The sequence below is a fragment of the Dendrobium catenatum genome, unplaced genomic scaffold (genome assembly GCF_001605985.2).
Source record: "Dendrobium catenatum unplaced genomic scaffold, ASM160598v2 original_scaffold_169934, whole genome shotgun sequence".
NCBI lineage: Eukaryota > Viridiplantae > Streptophyta > Magnoliopsida > Asparagales > Orchidaceae > Dendrobium > Dendrobium catenatum.
This window is the reverse complement of record NW_021488357.1, coordinates 304,300-325,278: the sequence shown is the minus strand read 5'-3', so window position 1 is coordinate 325,278 and position 20,979 is coordinate 304,300. Positions and strand designations below refer to the sequence as shown.

The window sequence follows — 20,979 nt, the reverse complement described above, 5'->3', positions numbered from 1 at the left end:
GACCTTGGGCTCGTTGGATTCGTTTCGTCGAGTCACTCAATTCGACTATAAGCATGTCATGTTTAGAAACTATTTGGTAAACCAAATTGTAGTTCAAACCTCCCAACAATGCTTTGGGTCCTTGATTTGGGCCCATTTGAGCTCAGAAGAGTCGGATTTGGTGTCGTTGGGTTCATATTTCCGAGACGTTCAGTTCAACTATAAGCTTGCTGAAATCATAGTTCAGATGATCCCAAATTTAATTTTGAAAGTTTCCTCCTTGATTTTTCCTCGAGATTCGTGCCCGATCAAGATAAATTTTGAGGATGTATCAACTTTAGAAGTCATTTTATTAGAATAGGATAGTTGTCTAGGGGCTATTTAGGATCACTTTCTATATTGTTTTTTTTTTTTTTTAATTTTATTCATATTTTTATATATAAAATTAAAAAAATTTAGCATCCTGAATATGTATTGGTTTGTTTTTAATGAATATTGCATGAGGTGGTGATAGTAGAGGAAAAAGGTGATCAATGACAACAAATTAATGCAAAATAAACCTTTCAAATTAAATAAAGTTTAATAAAAAAAACATTCTGTTAAATAAAAATTTAGCCTAACTCATCCTAATTTAGCCCATCTGAATTATCAACCTAACATTCCCTTAACACACCAACAATCCATCCCTATTATTATCTCCGGTATCCTGATTCGTCCGGACATCAATCCAGACACGCCACGTCATACAAATACATCTGGGCCCAATATATTCGGGTGATATAACGCGTCTGAATTGAATGTCCGGACGTAATAATTCGTCCTCCCATTGACCCGCTCAACCACTCTCCCACAACCATTAAAATCCCCTTCCTCCACCCTTTTTAAACAGCCTTCTCCTTCCCTCTCCCCATCTCATCATCTACTCCTTGGCCATGGCCTCCGCTCGCGCTTGGCTGCTCGTCGCCTCCCTTGCCTTCTTGCTCATCGCTAGCGTCGCCGAGGCCCAAACATTGTCGCCGACCAAGGTTCCGACGGTCTCTGAACCCATTAGCCCCCACAAAACGGAGAACGAAGAGGAGTTTTTCCTTCCCGAACAGAGCGCTGAGGAGGTTAACGTCTTTGTTGATTTAACCGAAGTCAGGCCGGAGGATTATCAGCGGGAGCTGGTTGTCCTTGGCCATTAATATATAATTGAGTTCGATGGATTCCATTATATAATGAAGAGTTTGTTCATGGTGAGCAGCCTCTGAATTCTATAGAAACTTGTTTGTTTTGGCTGATGGAACAGTTATTTTTTAAGCGAAAAAAGATTGAGTTATCTTAAGATATGTTTTTTCTGTTTTGTTTGAAAAAAAATATGTTGATTGTGTTGAAGTGATTGTGAGAGCTCTCTCATCGCCTGGTTTTATATAAGTTTGTGTGCAATTGCTCATTGAAATTGTTTTTTGAAAATTTGTGTGAAAGATTATTCAGATTTGCCTATTTTGGATGATGAAATAGTTCTTGTTTGAGAAAGAAAAAATATCTAATTATAATAGGATATGTATTTGTGTTTTGTTTAGACAAATATTGTAAATGGATTTCTTTTAAGAATATATTATGAGTAAGATTATGATTTTGTTTGCGATAGTTTTTATTATTATTATTATTTTTTCAGATCGTAATTATAATTTTATTTAGTCATAAATTTTTACAGTTTTCAATAAAATTTTGTATCAAGAAACTGCTAATTTATACAATAGTGTTTTAAAAAAATTATTTATCTATAGTAGCTTTAAAATCATCTTTAAAAAAAATTATAACCGTCCCAAACGGATCTTATGTCTCCTTTTGTATAAGTATTAAGAAATGATAGAGCTTATCTATTAAAAAATATTAATGAGATATTTTATAAGATTATAGTTTATAGTTTAATTAGCTTAAATATAACACAATTAGTCTTATCTTCAAATCAATGCAATACAAATTCATCACATACATTCCTAATCTTAGCATTCGTTTGAGGAGAAATTATTACAAGCGGTCACCAGATCGTCCGAAGGTTAATCAGGATGCATCACGTCACATGGTACACAACGATACACAACAAAATAATGACATGACGCTGGCATGTCCTAATTCACCTCTGGATGGCATTTGGTGACCACACGTAATAATTTCTCTCATTTGAGACAACTTCTTACTGCTTTCTAAAATAACTTTTTAATACAAAAAAATTTTAAATTAGAAAAATTTATATTAAAAAATTGCCTTAAAAAAAACAACAATATATTCTTTATTTATTTTACAATGCAATATATTTCTTGCAATTTATGCTACATGTTGAATCAACAATAACAACAAAATTTTATCCCACTATTAGAGTTGGCTAAATGAATCTTTTTCGCCATTGTATTTTATTAAGAGTCAAATTCTAATTTAAATCTAATAAAAAAAGTATTTGTTAATACTTTATAAGTCTTTTTAGAAGTACCTCTATCTTTCTTTTTATAGGTCGGATCTAGTACATCTTGTCTCGTAAGGTTGACATTTGAAGTTCTCAATCCATCTAAGACGGCTCTCTGTAAACTTATTTGTCATGGGATCAACTCTACTTTTTCATGTATATATCTCTAAATATAAAGCCACTTATCTACCCGAGCATCCTCATCTCTACAACACTTAACATAATTTTATGCTTGTTTTTTAATGCCCAATATTTTGTGTCATAAATCATTGCAGGCCTCACTATCATCTTATTAAAATTTCCCTTAATCTTGAGGGGAACTTTTCTATCACATAACATTCCTGATGCATTCCTCCACTTCCAGCATCCAACTTGAATTATACTAATAATATTTCCATCTATTTTACTATCATTTTAAACAATAGACCCGAGATATCTGAAACTTGCATTATTTTTAATGACATGATCACCCAATGTATTAGATATGGGTATTATCATCCATGGTATGTAGGACTATATTTCCGATATCATTCATGGATGACAAATTGTAAAAGCGCCATGGTATGAAAGATAATATTTAGCCATATCATATCATGGATGACAAATCATGAATGTATAATGATTCAACCTTTCATGTTTATAAAAATCAAACTCGACTTACATAACTTGATTGGCATAAGAACTCTTGAGTACATTGAGAATTTTTTATAGTGGGGTTAGTATTGCTTAAAGGAGAAGCAAGGTTTGAGCCTTTATGGCCATATATAATATATAAAGGGTATGATCATACATGGTAATGAATACAATATTTTGATCATGTCATATCATGAATAACAGATCATAAAAGTTAGTCTAACCTTTAAGAGCATCTCCAACCGAAAATCTCATTTTTCACTCCAAAATATCGTGAAACTACAAAATGCCGTGATTCATCTCCAATGGAACTCCACTTTTCACACTTTTGCAGGTAACGGTCATCTCTTTTTTCCCGCGGCAAGTTCGGTAGAGAGGTAAAAATGGCGGAGATGAATAGTGCAACGCCAATATTGGCGTCCCACTGTTCACCCGCAGCCAAATAGCGGGAAATTTGCAATTCCACTGGAGCTGGCTAGGGACGTCATTCAAGAGCTTGGAGTTCGGTTGGAGATGCCCTAAGATTAATGAAGACCAACCTTATTTTAATGATACCAACATAATAGCCAATGTTGTTTGCCAGACTCATTAAAGCGTGGAATGGTATTAATGGAGGGCTTTGATGGAATAGAAATGAACAACTCATCATAACAACCTGATAGAGATAAAGGTATGTGGGTACATTGCTAATTATTTGACGATGAGATTAAAAAAGCAAAAAGAAGCAGATTTTGGCTAACATTAATGTCAACAGAGTCCGGATGAGAATATTTCACCAAATATCATACTATGAATGACAAACCATAAAAGCTAGTCAACTGATCCAATCTTTTGAAGTTAACAAAAATCTTTCAGACTTTAAGGGTTTGTTTGGGACAACTACAGCTTTTAATACAGATGGTTGTTCTGCTACGAAAAAAGTAATTTTTTTTAAAGTTGCTGTAGAGAACAACTTCCTAGCACAAAAAATTATTGAAAACAACGAAAAATAGTGACCATATAAAAATTGTATTTGTGATTTGAAAAACAAAGCATAAAGAAAGCTATACCAAACGATCTTGTTTGGCAAATTTAATGCCAAGGGTGGAATTATAAAAACCTATCAACTCTGCAGTCAACGGGGGAACCTCATGATGTCTATAACAAGGTTTAAAATTGCGTAACTGCGCCTCGAGGCGGTTTTCGTCCGTGAGGCGAGGCGTAAGCCTCGAGGCGGTCTGAGGCGTAAGCCTCACGAAGACAGAATTGCGTAAATGAAAAATTAAGGATTTTAACAGGAAAATAATAGCAATATTGGCAAATAAGAAAGTAGATGCAATAAAATTATGTCCCAAAGTACAAAATCACAAAATATTAGTTTAACAAAACTCCCAAAATACAAAAAACATATGAAATGAAATAAATGTTTACCTTATCAAGTTCCATCTTTGCAATGATTAATAGTTCTGTTCATGCCATCCAACTGCTCAACAATGTATTCCAGTTTTTGGCAGCAAATTTCGTTGGAAATTCTTGCACCATAATCGCAATTCTCAAACGGACGATACTCACAGGCACTCTTAATTTCTTCTCTTAATGTCGTTTGGATCTCCTGCAACGGTAAGAAACATGCTTTAAGCTTCAAAGCCACAGTAGTACATTAACAGTTGAAGTTAGAAGCCAAAATATAAATATATCAAGTTCTATAACTCCATTATATGTTAAAATCTCAAAATAACAATAACTTAAGCGTTACATTTGCTAAAATCTCTAATAGTTCATGGAAAAACATGAAATTATTAAATAGATATTCATGCACACCCATCAGTTGAACCAAACTAAAGGTCCCTGATTGCAAAAATGCTAGAAAGTTCCATTTTCTATGCTACACCAACATGTATACGGGAATAAGGACTCGATATGATATGAACAAAAGACATCTATTATTAAAAAATAAGACATGAACACTCATTGAACATGACATTATAAAATTATATCTTTAAATATTAAAAGCTTACATAGTAATTACAGATACTAAATAAATATAAGATGAATTCGTATAGTAATACATTTATTTTAATTATTTATTAAATAAATTATGTATTTAAAAAGTTAAATGTCTCAAAATCAATTGAATAAAAATAGTTATATCATATTATTAATTGTTAACTTCATGGTGAGAAAATTGATTATTTGGTCAACAAATTAGATTTTATAAATAATACATAGAAACATAGAGCAGAATACAACAACAACAAGATCAAGCCTTTGTCCCACTACATGGGGTCGGCTACATGAATCTTTTTTTTTTTTCATTGTGTCATGTTAAAAGTCAAATTCTCGTTTAAATCTAAAAAAGAAAGATCATTTCAAATATTTTCAAACCAAGTCTTTTTAGGTCTACATCTACCTTTCTTAATATAAGACAAATCTAATACCTCTACTTTCCTAACCGGGTCATCGGAAGGCCACCGCTTTATGTGAACAAACCATCTAAGGAGACTCCTCTAATCTTATCTTCCACTGGAGCTACTACAACCTTTTCACGTATATTCTCATTTAATATCCAATCTCTAAGGATAAACCCACTCATCCACCTGAGCATTCTCATCTCTGCAACACTTAAATTAGTATTATGCTTCTCTTTTAATGGCCAACATTTGGCACCATAAAGCATTGCATGTCTCACCACCATCTTATAGTATTTTCCCTTATGTTAGAGGGGGACTTTTCTATCACACAACAAGCTCGATGCATTCCTCCACTTCAACCATCCAACTTGAATTCTGCTGATAATATCCTCATCTATTTCACCATCACTCTGAACAATAGATCCAAGATATCTACAACGTGTACTCTTATTAATGACTTGATTTCCCAAAATCACAGTCCCCTCACTAGGGCTATTACTACAAAAATTGCATTCCATATATTCAGTTTTAAATCTATTCAAGTGAAAACCTTTAGACTCTGAGATTGACCTCCATAATTTTACCTTAAACTCCCCTCTAATCTTATCAACAAGAACAATATCATTAGCAAAAAGCATACACCAAGATTCATCCTCTTGTAAATGTCTAGTGAGAAAATCCATGACTAAAGCAAAAAAGATATGGGCTTAAGGCTGATCCTTAATGTAATCCAATCAAAATAGGAAAATACTTAGTCAAACCACCTTGGGTTTGAACACAAGTAATAGCTTATGCATACATATCTTTCATGATTTGAATATAAGCGTTATTAACTCCTTTCTTTTCAAGAACTCTCCATAGCACTTCTCTTGGGACTTTATCATATGGTTTTTCTAAATAAAATTAGCATTTAGTAGCTGCTAAGTTATTTAAGTAATATATTTTAAAATAAAAGAGACAATAAAGCTTAATTTAAATTATAATTTTGAAGTTAAAATTTATTAATCATAACACATGCAGTGAACACTTATGTTTGTTAATTCATTTTCATTTCTTTTAATTAGACATGTATATGGTGTGTTTGATACGTATTAGGTAAGTGCATGTGTCTAATACAACAAACTTCCTTAGTCAATGCGTCATAATCCTTTTTTCTAATGGTACTACCTTGTCTAGATCCATTCTTCTATTCACTACATTCTACCAATGATTCTTTTAAATGCAAATTTGAGGTGATAGACTTTACATTAAAAAAAAAATACTCGAGTAAAATATGAGTAAATAATAGGCTAATCTTTAAAAAGATCAAACATTAATTGTTACTGTTTACACAAGCCTTTAAGCGCTAATTTACTCCAATAAAAAATCATCCCATCCAGCATTAGTTTACATAGTAATCGTCGCTCACTGTAATACATCAAGTCATTATCCACAGGTCATTAAAAAATAAGCATAAAAGGTTCGAATAATCCATGGCCATTAATCTTATGGATATACGCCACAAGAGGAACAATCTCTTAGAAACAGCCAAAGCAGCCCACACATGGTCGGAGTCAGAGTTAATTGAGAACAACGGCAGGAAGCAATTACAAATACAAGCATTGCACAGAAAAAGAAAAGAAACGCTGTTTATGGACCCGCATCTTCCAGAGATATTGTCTAGTTAAATATCCAGGATGACATAAATTTAACCACTCTTCTTATCCTGCATTTCTCTTGTAATATCTCAAGCTGGTTTTGGGTTGCATCAGGTTAATTGGGAACACCCAAGAAGAGCTTCTAAGTTTTAATGTCAGGTTATAAAGTGAGATCAGTTCTAAACAAGCTATAGTTTCTGCCGTCTCTAACAGTCCCACAAGACTATGCAGCTAATAGAAGGCAAATTACAGCCCTTTCCTGATTAAAGAATAAAGAGTTGGAGTGGTTGTCAGAGAATAGAACCAAACATTCACTTTAAAGTAATCACAGCTATCTCCACAAATAACCAAATTTTGCAAAGCATTGCCCACCTCAAGTTGGATTTCTATTTAGTTAATTATTGATGAGGGTATTATAAATGATCCCTTGACTATCCATATGTGGCCAATTTAATCCCATATATTATATTTCTCCAATTTAATCTCTTGATTATAAATTTTTTTTTTAAATGATCACTTATGGACTAAAAATTGGGATAAATTTGGTAATCACAATTCTACATGAGATACCTTTTTGGAGCAATTTTGTATGATCAAGGGATTAAATTGGAGAAATGTGATATTTGGAGACTAAGCCGTGTTAGTTTTGTGTGGAATATGATTGTGTCAATTAATCGGATTGTACTGTTGAATCAAATCTCAATTCCGTCGATTGAGCTCACCGAGGGGTTGCAAGGGGGCCTCCCCTTGCTTTGGGTTCAGCGGCCTTGCCCACAAACTTTTTTTCCCCGTACAACTGTACAACATTATGGCATTGTATACTCTAGAGCCGTGACGTTGTACATGTGTGCTGGTTAGAGACAAAGAGTGGAGCATCGCGGCGTTCCAAATCTCAATTTTGCTAGTCAAACTAGAGATAGAGAGTTGAGCGCTACGACGCTCCAAAATCCAATGCCACAGTGCTGCAAGTAAAGATGGATAATTTTCTTTCTTATTTTTCATGTTTAACTTGAAAGGTTGCATTTGGGATGGTTTATGAGAGTCCCTTTGACAGTTCTATATAGAACGTGTGTGAAGAGTGAAGAGAGACAAAAATAGAGTGAGAGAGAAAGATACCTGTACAATTTCTCCCAATTTTCATTGTGAAGTTCTTGGTGTGGTGTGGTGTGGCTCAGTATTTTTTTTTTTTTAATTTAGGTTATTTTTTCACATTAAATTTTGGTATACTTTCTTTTTTGTTATATTTTCTCTTTCTTATTTGTGTTCGCTGCATGGCTTTATTTGCATCAAGCTGGCCACAAGGATTTAATCTTATTATAAATGTAGTTAGAACTTGAAGTCTTCAAGTTGGATTAAAAGAAAATTTGCAAAACCAATTTTAAAAAAGATGAACAATCCACTAATATATATCAGGGAACGGAAGAATAATTATCACTAGTGACATGAATTGACATATAGACGCTATTAAGATGTGTAATGAAAGGATTGTAATAGTTGTGAAATTGGAGATAAAATTATGAAAAAAAAAATTATACTTGATTTTCCAGTAACATGTAATCATGTAAAATTCAACACAAAAAATAAGAACATTTTTTTTTCAAGTCAACCATAAAAATCGTCATCACTATAAGCAGTTCCACCAAGTCATAATGCATACAAAATGTTGGCTCCAATTGGCCAGTTTACCATTTAGGCTAATAATCTATATTGAAAAATAAGAAAATAATCCGACTTCCTACTAAATACAAAAGAAAGATGTATATACATTTTTTAATGTAACAGCACATCCAAGAAGGGATGATTAAGATAACGAACCATTTATTTACCTTAATATCTATGAAAGTTATCCTACATTGTTAATCATTCTCTAATTGTTTAACATCTGATTGAGACTAGATGGCTCTTTGTACCTTAAAAGCATAATTTAGAATATATTTTTATTTTGCATTATTTAGGTTGTAAGTTTCAAATTTCAAGTCATCTTGCCTATATAGCAGATTGTAACACCTACATATACCTCTAAATTACGAGATACAAGACAAACATCGACCTCCCCTTAAACCTAAGGTTACGAGTCCTAGCCTACTAGGCTTCTCTAATAAGAAGAGTATTGATTTTAAGTATTTAAATCATAGTTTATGATGATTAACCAATCCAACCTCATATTTGGAGCTTTTTCTCTATAATAGGGTTGCACGTCCTATGGTTGTTGTCAAGCTATATCAAAATATTTGTCAACACACAAATACAATTCTCAAATTTACTCAACACAAATGGATCATGGGTCGTCTTATCTACAAGACGAAGTCATAAAACTTGTTGTTAAGCTTGTCTAAATAATATAATTAAGTCTTGGTTACCAGATATCTCTTGTCAGACCGATACAAAGCTAGCAAGCCCAAAAGACCATCTTAAATCCCAACTGAGTGCAAGACAAATACCCGAAAGACGCCTAAATCCTTGGTTTTCTCTATCAAACATGGAAATGTAAACCTTACCATAATCAAACCAAAATCCTTGAACTAGAGGCACCCTAAATTCACGAGCCTTGACATCTTTAGACTTTCTCGTCCAAATATAGAGATATAAGCCATGGTTTTCCTCAATCTATTTCTAAATAAAACTTGTAAAAAATTCATATGGTTGGTCTTTCTTTAGTCATCGTAAAACTTGTCGTTGCCAGGTCCCAAGTCCTGGTCCCAAGTCCTGGATGAGAAAAGTGGAGGGTTGCGTTAGGTAGTCGACAGCCAGCGTAAAACTTGTCGAACAAAAATGACATGAATCCTTTAAGAAATTGTGTTAATGCTAGGGCGTCCCCTGGAAGCGACGCGCTGTATGGCCTGAATACAGTGACAAGTGTGCAAGGGCCGCTGCACCGGCACCCGGGTGCAGTGTTAAATAGGCAAGGGTTCCCGCATCAAGGACGGATGTGGGCAAAGAAGCTAGTCCTTGATACTAAAATTAGGATAGGAACTTGGAATATAGGTTCCCTTACAGGTAAATTAATGGAGTTAATAGATATTATGATTCATAGGAAATTAAATATTTTATGTATTCAGGAAACTAAGTGGGTTGGAGAGAAGGCCAAGGAAATCGATAGTTTAGGATTTAAACTTTGGTATTCGGGTAGGAGTCGTACTAGAAATGGTGTAGGTGTCATTATAGATAAGAGTTTAAAGGATAATGTTATAAAAATTAATAGGACTGGTGATAGAATTATAGCTTTAAAGATTGTTGTTGAGGATAAGATTGTTAATATTATAAGTGTTTATGCTCCTCAGGTAGGTTTGGATATAAGTTCTAAATTAAATTTTTGGAATGACTTAGAAGAATTAATACAAAATATACCTCTTGAAGAAAGAGTTTTTATTGGAGGAGATTTAAATGGACATGTTGGTAAAGAGGTAGTTGATTTTAAAAGCATTCATGGTGGCCATGGATTTGGAACGACGAATGAAGGTGGCAAGACCATATTAGATTTTTGTTTAGCTTATGATTTTTCAATTGCTAATACCTTATTTAAGAAAAGGAATGAGCATCTCATCACTTATAAAAATGGATGTAGTACAACCCAGATTGACTATTTTCTTATTAGAAAATTAAACCGTTTAGATTGCAAAGATTGTAAAGTTATTCCGAGTGAAAGTTTATGTACCCAACATCGATTATTAGTTTTGGACTTTAAGATAAAGGGGCATAAAATAAAAAATAAAGTAAAACGTTTTTCGAGGATTAGATGGGGGCATTTAAAGAATATTAACCAAAATATTTTTGTGAGTAAGATTTTAGATCTTAAGATTTTGTCTGTGCATGAGGATGCTAATGTTATGTGGGAAAAAGTGGCTAGTGATATTAAGAATATTGCAAAAGATGTGCTTGGAGTATCTAAGGGAAAAGCTCCTAATAGTAAAAATAGTTGGTGGTGGAATCCAATTGTGCAAGAAAAGATTAAAAATAAGAAGATTTGTTATAAAAATTGGTTTAATTTTAAAAATTCTGATAATTGGGAATTATATAAAGTGGCTCGTAAGGATTCTAAGAAAGCAATATGCGATGCAAAGACATTAGCTTTTAGCGATTTATATAATAGATTAAATACTAAGGAGGGAGAAAGATATATGTATAAGTTAGCCAAACAAAGAGATAGGAGTAGTAAGGATTTAGTTCAAGTGAAGTGTATTAAGGATGAAGATCAAAAAATACTTTTCTTAGAAGATGATATTCAACAAAGATGGATGAGATATTTTGCTAAACTTTTTAATGAAGAGTGTGAAAATAAGATTGACTATAGTGACCTTAGCACCCTAAATGAAAGTAAAGATTTCTGTTTTTATCGGCGTATTAGTAAAACTGAAGTTAGAGAGGCTTTAAAGAAAATGAAGGGTGGAAAAGCTGTTGGACCTGATGATATTCCAATAGAGGTGTGGAAATGCTTAGGAGATGAAGGGATTTCTTGGCTTACTAAACTTTTTAATACTATTTTGAAGACTAAAAAGATGCCAGATGAGTGGAGAATGAGTGTATTAATTCCTATTTTTAAGAATAAAGGCGATGCACAGGATTGCACGAATTATAGAGGTATTAAGTTAATGTGTCATACTTTAAAATTATGGGAGCGAGTTATAGAGCATAGGTTGCGGCGTGATACTAATGTTTCTCAAAATCAATTTGGATTCATGCCGGGTAGGTCGACTATGGAAGCCATACATTTATTCAGAGGTTTGATGGAAAAATATAGAGGAAATAAGGAGGATCTACATATGATATTTATTGATTTAGAAAAAGCATATGATAAAGTTCCAAGAGAAGTGCTATGGAGAGTTCTTGAAAAGAAAGGAGTCAATAATGCTTATATTCAAATCATTAAAGATATGTATGCAGGAGCTATTACTTGTGTTCAAACACAAGGTGGATTGACCAAGTATTTCCCTATTTCGGTTGGGTTACATCAAGGATCAGCCTTAAGCCCATATCTATTTGCTTTAGTCATGGATGTTCTCACTAGACATTTGCAAGATGATGTACCTTGGTGTATGCTTTTTGCTGATGATATTCTTCTTGTTGATAAGACTAGAGAGGGAGTTGAAGGTAAACTTGAATTATGGAGGTCAACCTTAGAGTCTAAAGGTTTTCGCTTGAGTAGATCTAAAACGGAATATATGGAGTGTAATTTTAGCAGTAATAGTCCTAGTGAGGGGATTGTGACTTTGGGCGATCAAGTCATTAATAAGAGTACACGTTTTAGATATCTTGGATCTATTGTTCAGAGTGATGGTGAAATAGATGGGGATATTATCAGCAGAATTCAAGTTGGATGGTTGAAGTGGAGGAATGCATCGGGCTTGTTATGTGATAGAAATGTACTTAGAGTCTAAAGGTTTTCGTTTGAGTAGATCTAAAACGGAATATATGGAGTGTAATTTTTGTAGTAATAGACCTAGTGAGGGGATTGTGACTTTTGGTGATCAAGTCATTAATATGATCACACATTTTAGATATCTTGGATCTATTGTTCAGAGTGATGGTGAAATTGATGGGGATATTATCAGCAGAATTCAAGTTGGATGGTTGAAGTGGATGAATGCATCGGGCTTATTGTGCGATAGAAAAGTCCCCCTCAAACTTAAGGGAAAATTCTATAAGATGATGGTGAGATCTACAATGCTTTATGGTGCCGAGTGTTGGACATTAAAAGAGAAGCATAATACTAAGTTAATTTTGGCCATTAAAAGAGAAGCATAATACTAAGTTAAGTGTTACAGAGATGAGGATGCTTAGGTGGATGAGCGGCTTGACCCTTAGAGATAGGATACGAAATGAGCATATACGTGAAAAGGTTGGAGTAGCTCCAGTGGAAGATAAGATTAGAGAGAGTCGCCTTAGAATGTTTGGTCACATTAAACGGAGGCTTTCCGATGACCCGGTTAGGAAAGTTGAGGTATTAGATTTGACTTATGTTAAGAAAGGTAGAGGTAGAACTAAAAAGAATTGGTTAGAAAATATTTGAAATGATCTTTCTTTATTAGATTTAAATGAGAATTTGACTTTTAACCGGACACAATGGCAAAATAGGATTCATGTAGCCGACCCCACATAGTGGGAAAAAGGCTTGATGTTGTTGTTGTTGTTATTGTACATGACAGCTTCAAAAATCAGCTTTTACTAAGAAGTTTCACAACTGAATTCACAGACAATTCTCATTGCTCCGTAACCTTAGGATATCAAAACCAATTGTATTGTTTCAACTATTGATAGCAGAAGAAGTCTAAACAAGTTTGAAGGGCTTTTAGTTATTTCTCAATGACTTTTCAATAATGTTACGGCCCCAATGAAGGATTGTTCAATATTACAAGTGAGTAGCATTTTTTGTGTTCATTTACTTGTCCAAGTCTTCAAGCATGAGACTTATAGAAGTGGTGGATGTTAGGTTTCGTGCATTGAACTACTTAACAACTTAAACAAAATATCTGATACATATATACAACTTCTCTACCTATAGAAGCTACTAGATTCCATTATAAATTAATCACCACCATTAGAACATAATAACTCCCATCTAGGACAAATTAACATACCTAGAGCTTCAGAACACAACTGTACTGATAATAAATGCAAACAACATTCTACATGACAGTTATTAAGGCATGTCTTTATTTAACACATCAAACACCACACAAACTTCAGTTCCTAGACACAAAGAACAGCATTGCTCAACTTCCAATTTCTTTTTTCAAAGACAGGACTGGATCACAAAGCACAACAATCTCCAAGGAAATAAAGGCTTAGTATAATTGGAGGACAATGTTGAACTTCCCATAACATTTTTTAAAGCTGAGAATAAGTCGAGAAAGTTCTGTAGTGTTCTGCAAATAGTGACTTTGAGCAAGTTTGAGGAGATATGATAGATGATGCTGTAGGAATTAATGAACTCCTACTGGTTTCCAATGCAACATGGAAATTTCAACATCTTCAAGACCAAACCTCATCGGCTCTTTCAGATTCCCTGAATGTTTTACACATTCCTAATAGAAACAAATGCACGTGCACTCTCCGTTTACTATAATTTTAAGAAGTTCTGCTAGTAATACAATATTTTAAAAAGCAACATGTCATGATCTTACTTATTTGTGGTGAATCAAAAAAAGATATAATAGGATGTTACTTGTAAGTGGCTTGCCACAGCTAAGTCCAATTCAAGAGAAAAGCATGGGTTGCTAGAACATCAACAAAAAGTTACGCAACACAACTAAACCCACTTATGGTAAAAATAGGCAGGACTTTCTATGATATCACTCAAGTTATACACCCTAATTTAACTTAATTGTCATGAAAAAAGACTTGCCACAACAAAACCCAATTATAGAGATAAGCGAGGGTTGCTAGAACATCACCACAAATTTATGCACCACAACTTAATCTGATTGTAGTAAAAAAGTCAAGCTTAATTTTGACATCACCCATAAGTTACATACCATAATTTAAGCAAATTGTCATGAAAAGTGAGTAAGGTTGACTGCATCTAAAACTAAAATTAATTTTATTATATAGAATTTAGGGACTTTGAATGAGATTATAAGAGAATTAGTGACAATAATGATTAAAAGAAGAATAAATATTGCTACATTGCAAGAAACTAAAAAAAATGAGAGAAATATGAAAAATATGGCTTAATAGACATAGAGTTGTGCTAAAAGTGTAGAAATGGAATGTTGACGAGAAAAAAATATTAGTAATGCAGTGATTTCCATTAAGTTGATTATTGATAAAGATATCATAAATACATTATTTATGTTCCTAAAGTTAATAAGAAAATAGTTTCAAAAATCAATTTTGGGAATGTATGCTTGATAAACAACGGGTATTTATTGGAGGTAATTTAAATGGAAATAAAGTTCAAATAAGTTTGATTATAAATTTAAGATGTGAATGAAATAGGAGATAAAAATGCAATGGGAGAAAATATAGATGATTTCACAATAGCCTATGATTTTACATGAGATTGATTAAAAAATATATATCTAAAAAGTGGATACAATAGTTCTAAGGCTTCATTTGTTATCCTCTACCTTTTCTATAAGGTAGTTTTAAAATTGTTGTTTGAGAGAACAGAGTTTTTTAACAGAGAAATAAATACCCTAAAGCTTTTGAAAACAATACAAAAATACAGTTCCCTAAAAAGCATTTCTACAAAAGTGTCACAAACAAACAACACCCAAAAAAAATTCTACCATTTCGAAACATAAAAGGCAAAAAAAAAGCCGAATCAATTGCGGCCTAAGAAAACAAGAATTCTTACAAAGAGAGTGGTAGCAAATAAAAAATTATAATTTTTAATGATTAATATAATAAGCTTGGTACTGAAGAAGAAGACAAGGAGACAAGAAATAAGAAATCTAAGGCCTTGATTAGGTTAGATACCTTGTAAGTGAATATAATTAGATCATAGTTAAAAGTGAATAATCAAGAAAATATAAAAACGCTACTCTGAGAAATTTTAAATAAGAGTTTTAATAAGGAATTATTTCAAAATAAATATAATAAAGAAATTTGTTATGTATATATTGAACTGAATAAAAAATAAATAAATAAAGTGGAGTTAGCTCTAAAGAAGATGCATAAAAGTAAAGTTTTATAGAGATTGAAGAGTTATGAGAACATTACACGGGCATGGTTAACAAATCATTTAAATATATTTTGAAGACAAAAAAGATGTTGAATGATAGGAGAAAACTTTTTCATATCAATATGTAAGAAAAACGAGGATGCTTAAGACTGAGATAATCATAGAGGAATCAAACTTATGAGTCATAGGATAAAAGTTATATAAGACAATGATATAGTCTTAGAACAATTACATCAATTTAGATAACCAAATTAATTTCACACTAATAAGATATACTATATAAGTAATTTTGTGTTAAAATAATTAATAAAAAATATAGAGTGAAAAGAAAAGATCTTCATTTGATCTTTATTCATTTTTAAAATCATTTGATCAAACACCACAAATTTTGAGCATCAAGGAAGAAAGGTGCGCCAAAGTTATATTAAAGTTATTTATAAAATATATGATAGATCTCTAGCTAGCATTATGGTATAGTTTTGTAGATGACTTGATAATATGGTTATTGGTGTTATTTTCCTTTTTGCAGGGACTATTTTTTACATTTTGTAAAGTACAATATTTTGGTAATATTAGCAATTGTAATCATGAAGAGATTGGACGGTATTTAAGGCCACTCCATCTTTGTGTTTCCTCAATCTTTTTGCATGGCAAAACTAGTGGGAAGATAAATTTAAAAAATGATATATTATACGGATGATTGGACTAACACCTATTAAAGATACTAAAATAGAAAATAGATTTAGGTGATTTGAGCAAATTAAATAAGTGATAGAAAATGCACTCATTAGTTGAGTAAATAAAATAAAATTTAAAGGATTAGGAAGATAAAATGATAGACCTAAGGTAAACATAGACATTATTCAAAAGAATTAGTAAAGAATTGGTTTAATAGCTCAAGCAAAACATAAATGAAAAAAATGAGGATATATAAGGTTAATGATGATTAGGGTAAGTCAGCCTAACCTAATTATTGACTAGAAATTATCTTCTTCCTACAATGACCAATGAGTAGGAATGTAGGATCCTCTTCTAAACTTGTAGTGGTATAGCAACTTTGTTGATGTTTTGAATGCATGTTTTTTTTTTCTATCTAACTATTGTTAATCCAAAATTACTGGTATAAGACTAATGATTACAATGATCACTATTTTATTTAATACCAAATCGAAGCAATGAGAATAAGTTAACAACTTACTAACAAATCGTGGAGGTATTTCATTAAACCGCGTTACCCAAAAGCTTAGCACATCGTATTTTGGGAATTGCTATAGCCTTAAGCAATCATATTCCGAAATAAAGCTAAATATTTCTTAACAATATGCAAAAGGAAACAGATATTCTCGGAGAAACACCTTAATGGATTTCATGAACTCTCGGCAATGACCAGCGAGCACTTCAGTCCTGGGGCCGGTCGAATTAGCAAGCTCATCCATCACCAATCCAGCGAGCTCAAGCACACGAACAATCCTCTGAAATAACATATCAAAAGCAAAGCAATAGCATATCGTCAAATAGCAAAAAGAAATAATTAGGTATCTGTTTAAGATCGTTATCTGACCTTCTCGGCATGATTAAGGCGTTGCAATGACGTAGACTGGTTCTGAGGGCCCATCATTTCTATGTCGATAAAAAGCCTTAGCAAATTTTGTGTAGCACGTATAAACCCTAGAAGATATGCCAAGGAGCCGCGCAGCCTCGACCAGGGATCGATGAATCACCTGTCAGCTTGACGAGCGCGAGGGGGCGGGATATAAATCCGAGTTCAGGAAATCGGCGGGGTGGGAGGATGGAGGTTTTGGAGAAGAGAACGGCCAGGAGGAAGACGAGCCAACCGGTGCCGAGTCTGCTCCATCGAGTTACCAAATTCGAAATAAATTTCCATTCTAGCACGATTGAATTTGATCTGAAATTAATTTTTTTTGGACCGAGCCAATTTGATTCTAAATAATTCGATTTAAATACCTTTTTTTATTTCATATTTTGATTTTTATAAAAATTTAGCATATACAAATAGGAAATATATGAGATATCAAAAATTTTATATGAAAAATCTAATAATTATTTCGTCAAAAAATTATCTTAATTGGGCGTAAATCTCGATGCAAAATCAAATTGAAAAATTCAAAAATTAATTCGGAGACCATCCGAACTCCGATTTCAGCAAACTTATAATCGAACTGAGCGTATCGGAAATACGAACCCAACGACACCAAATTCAACTCGATCCGAGCCCATATGGGTCCGAATCATGGACCCGAAGCGATGTTGAAAGGTTCAAACCGCAATTTGAGATACCAAACGGTCTCCGATTTTAACGAGCTTATACTCGAATAGAACGGCTCGACGAGACAAATCCAACAAGTCCAAGATCGCCAAATTCCGACATCTCTAAGACCTTCGATATCGGCCGTCCATTCAACCACTCCCTATTCGCCCCTGATCTCATGCCTATTTATGAGCTATGCCACTCCATAAAATCTATAAATAGAGCCCTCATTCTTCACAAGGAAGGGGGACCCAAGCAAGAAGGGAAGAGAAGAAGAGGAGAAGAGAAGGAAGAGAAGGAAGAAGCTCCTCCTCGACCACCGATGGAACCTCGCCGGACCACCACAGGAGCTCGCCAGACCACCGCCGGAACCTCTTCAGACCACCACCAGAGCTCACCGGACCACCGCTGGAACCTCATCGGACCATCGTCGGAGCTTCGTTGCACCACCACCTCAAGGCCCGACGTTCAGGCCCAACATTCTGCTTAAGGCCCAATGTTCTACTGAAGGCCCGACGCTCTGTTCAAGGCTCGACATTCTGTTCAAGGCCCAACGTTCTTCTTAAGGCCCGACATTCTACTTAAGGTCAGACTATCAACTAACACCCGAACTTCCAGGTGACGCAAGGGTACTACCAAGTGACACCAGGTCTAACACCAGACTTCTATCGAACAGTTGTTAGTTGTAATCTGATCGCCCTTGGAGGCGAGTCAGCCCATTGTAATCGACTCAAATTCTAGTGGAATCATTTTCAATTAGGCTAGGCCTCGTGTTTTTTCCCCTTTTAAGGGTTTTCCACGTAAAAAATCTTATTTTCTCTATGTGTGTGCTGGATATCAGTGCAAAGCTAGCACGTATAGTTAAAACTCTATCACCGCGTATATTCAAGCCCGCAACAGTTTGGCGCCGTCTGTGGGAATAATCAATCCCACTATACTAAGTACTCCTTTAATGGCCAACAAGCGTAGCCATCGCATCATGGGAACCTCCCGCTCCAATTCACATCAATCTAGGAATCAATCCCTGAATCAAGGACGACAGTCATCTGCCTCCTTTCACCCCGGCGATCGAAACCCTGCAGGAGAAGGGACTTCAGGGCCATCCCTAGAAGAGCGTATCAGAAAGATGGAGGAGTCTCAGAATGAGATCCTTCAACTCTGAAGGGATACTCGAGGACCGACGCTAGTACCCCAAGAAGATATTCTTCTTCCTCGAGATCGGCCAGGATTCGAATATGTTCTTCATGTCGAGGTCCCCCTTCCTCCGTCAAGGATGCGTCCTCCAACACGTCCAGAGAATGAGCTTGCTGACACCGCAAGCTCTACTCATCCTTCGCGCACAGGCCATCAGCGTCACATTCCTCCGGACGTCCCTAAGGACTTGGACCAACAACACATCACTGAACTCCCCTGTAATACCCTACGACATGAATTGCGGAGACTAGTCCGAGAGGATTTCCCCACAGGAGGTATAAGGCAATCTCTTCATCAACAAGACCTTCAGAAGTCATCACCTTTCACAGAAGCTGTCCTTCGACACCCCATTCCGGCAAGATTCAAACTCCTGAATATTGATTCTTACGATGGGACTTCAGACCCCTACGAGCATATCAATCACTACCGTACCATTATGCATATCCAGTGGGCCCTGGATGCTCTACTCTTCCAAGTTTTTCCTGCCACCCTTAAAGGGCAAGCCCGGACATGGTTCTACTCACTGCCCGCCCGGTCCATTCCACTATTCGTTAAATTGGCCAAATTATTTGTCGAATAATTTATCGCCAACCGAAGGATGGTTAAAGACTCCTCCCATCTTTTAGGGATACGTCAGAACGAGGGTGAATCTCTTAAAGAGTACTTTCAAAGATTTTCCACGGAAGCCCGATAAATTCTAGGGGTAGATCCTGAGTTACTTAGAGGTGATTTCTTGGAGGGCTTCACCCGGGCCCCTTCTACTCGGCCCTCATGCGAGAGATGATCCATTTATATGCTGATCAAATCCATCAAGTAGAGGCCCAAATCTCTGCCGACGAAGCCATTAATGCTCACAGGAAATAATTTGAACAAACAAATGGGAAGTGTAAAAATCCTCCAGAAATAGAGAATCCATCATCACAAAGGAAGAAGCAAGAAAATTACAATCTTCCTCCTCTACCCTCACATCCGCGACGAGAGCCTCGCCAAGAAAAGGAGTACACACCACTCAATACATCTCGAGCAAATGTATTAATGGCCATCCGGAATCAGGAGAACATGAAATGGCCACACCCTTTAAAGCCCAACATCGGAAACCAGGAGCAATATTGCCACTTTCATAGTAGCCGTGGGCACACTACTAAAGCATGTTGGAAGCTCAAGGAAGAAATTGAGAGACTAATCCGACAAGGATATCTCCGACAATTCATCAAGAATACACCAGCTCGAGATGAAATTGATCCGATTGGGGGGCAGAATCAACAACAAATGCAGTCAGTAAATAATCGCCAAATAGTGGGGGAGATCGGAACCATCGTTGGGGGCCCATCAACGCCTTGCCGAGTTTCAATTGCGTAGAGCACAGTAGTGTTACTCGTTTTAAGTATTGCATGTCTTTAGTATTGTGTGCCTTCAGTATTGTTTGCCTGTAATTTTGGATGTTGTTTGTAGCTTTTTCATCCCTAAGTTATCATAGGGAGGTATGCCTTTGTTTAATGCAGTAAGACTTTGTTTCTTTATCTTCTTCAAGTAAAATTATATTGATAAATTTGCACAAGCTGTTAACTTCAATATCCTTGATTCGAGCAATACACAATTGTTATTATAGCTCAATCACCAGATGATCAATCTCAGGGGGATTCGATCCTACCTCTTCCACACAGGTTAACGTCATCGAGCGGGGCTCTAACATACAACCTCGAATAGGTCTTATATCCTTGGTGGATTCTCTCGACTTCTTCCACACAGGTTAATGTCATCGAGCCGGGCTCTAGCATACAACCTCGGATAGGTCTTATATCATTGGT

At 34.9% G+C, this 20,979-nt stretch overlaps 1 protein-coding gene across 1 annotated transcript; it reads right to left on the bottom strand.

Moving 5' to 3' along the window:
- Positions 1-4,463: 4,463 nt before the first annotated feature.
- On the bottom strand, positions 4,464-17,612 carry LOC110116641 (mediator of RNA polymerase II transcription subunit 11). The gene is made up of 3 exons (XM_028692310.1): positions 17,270-17,612; positions 17,064-17,180; positions 4,464-4,649 (listed from the first exon to the last, which is right to left on the bottom strand). Exons 1-3 carry the CDS (start codon positions 17,324-17,326, stop codon positions 4,473-4,475), a joined length of 351 nt encoding a protein of 116 aa, XP_028548143.1. The 5' UTR covers positions 17,327-17,612; the 3' UTR covers positions 4,464-4,472.
- Between the last annotated feature and the right edge of the window lie 3,367 nt (positions 17,613-20,979).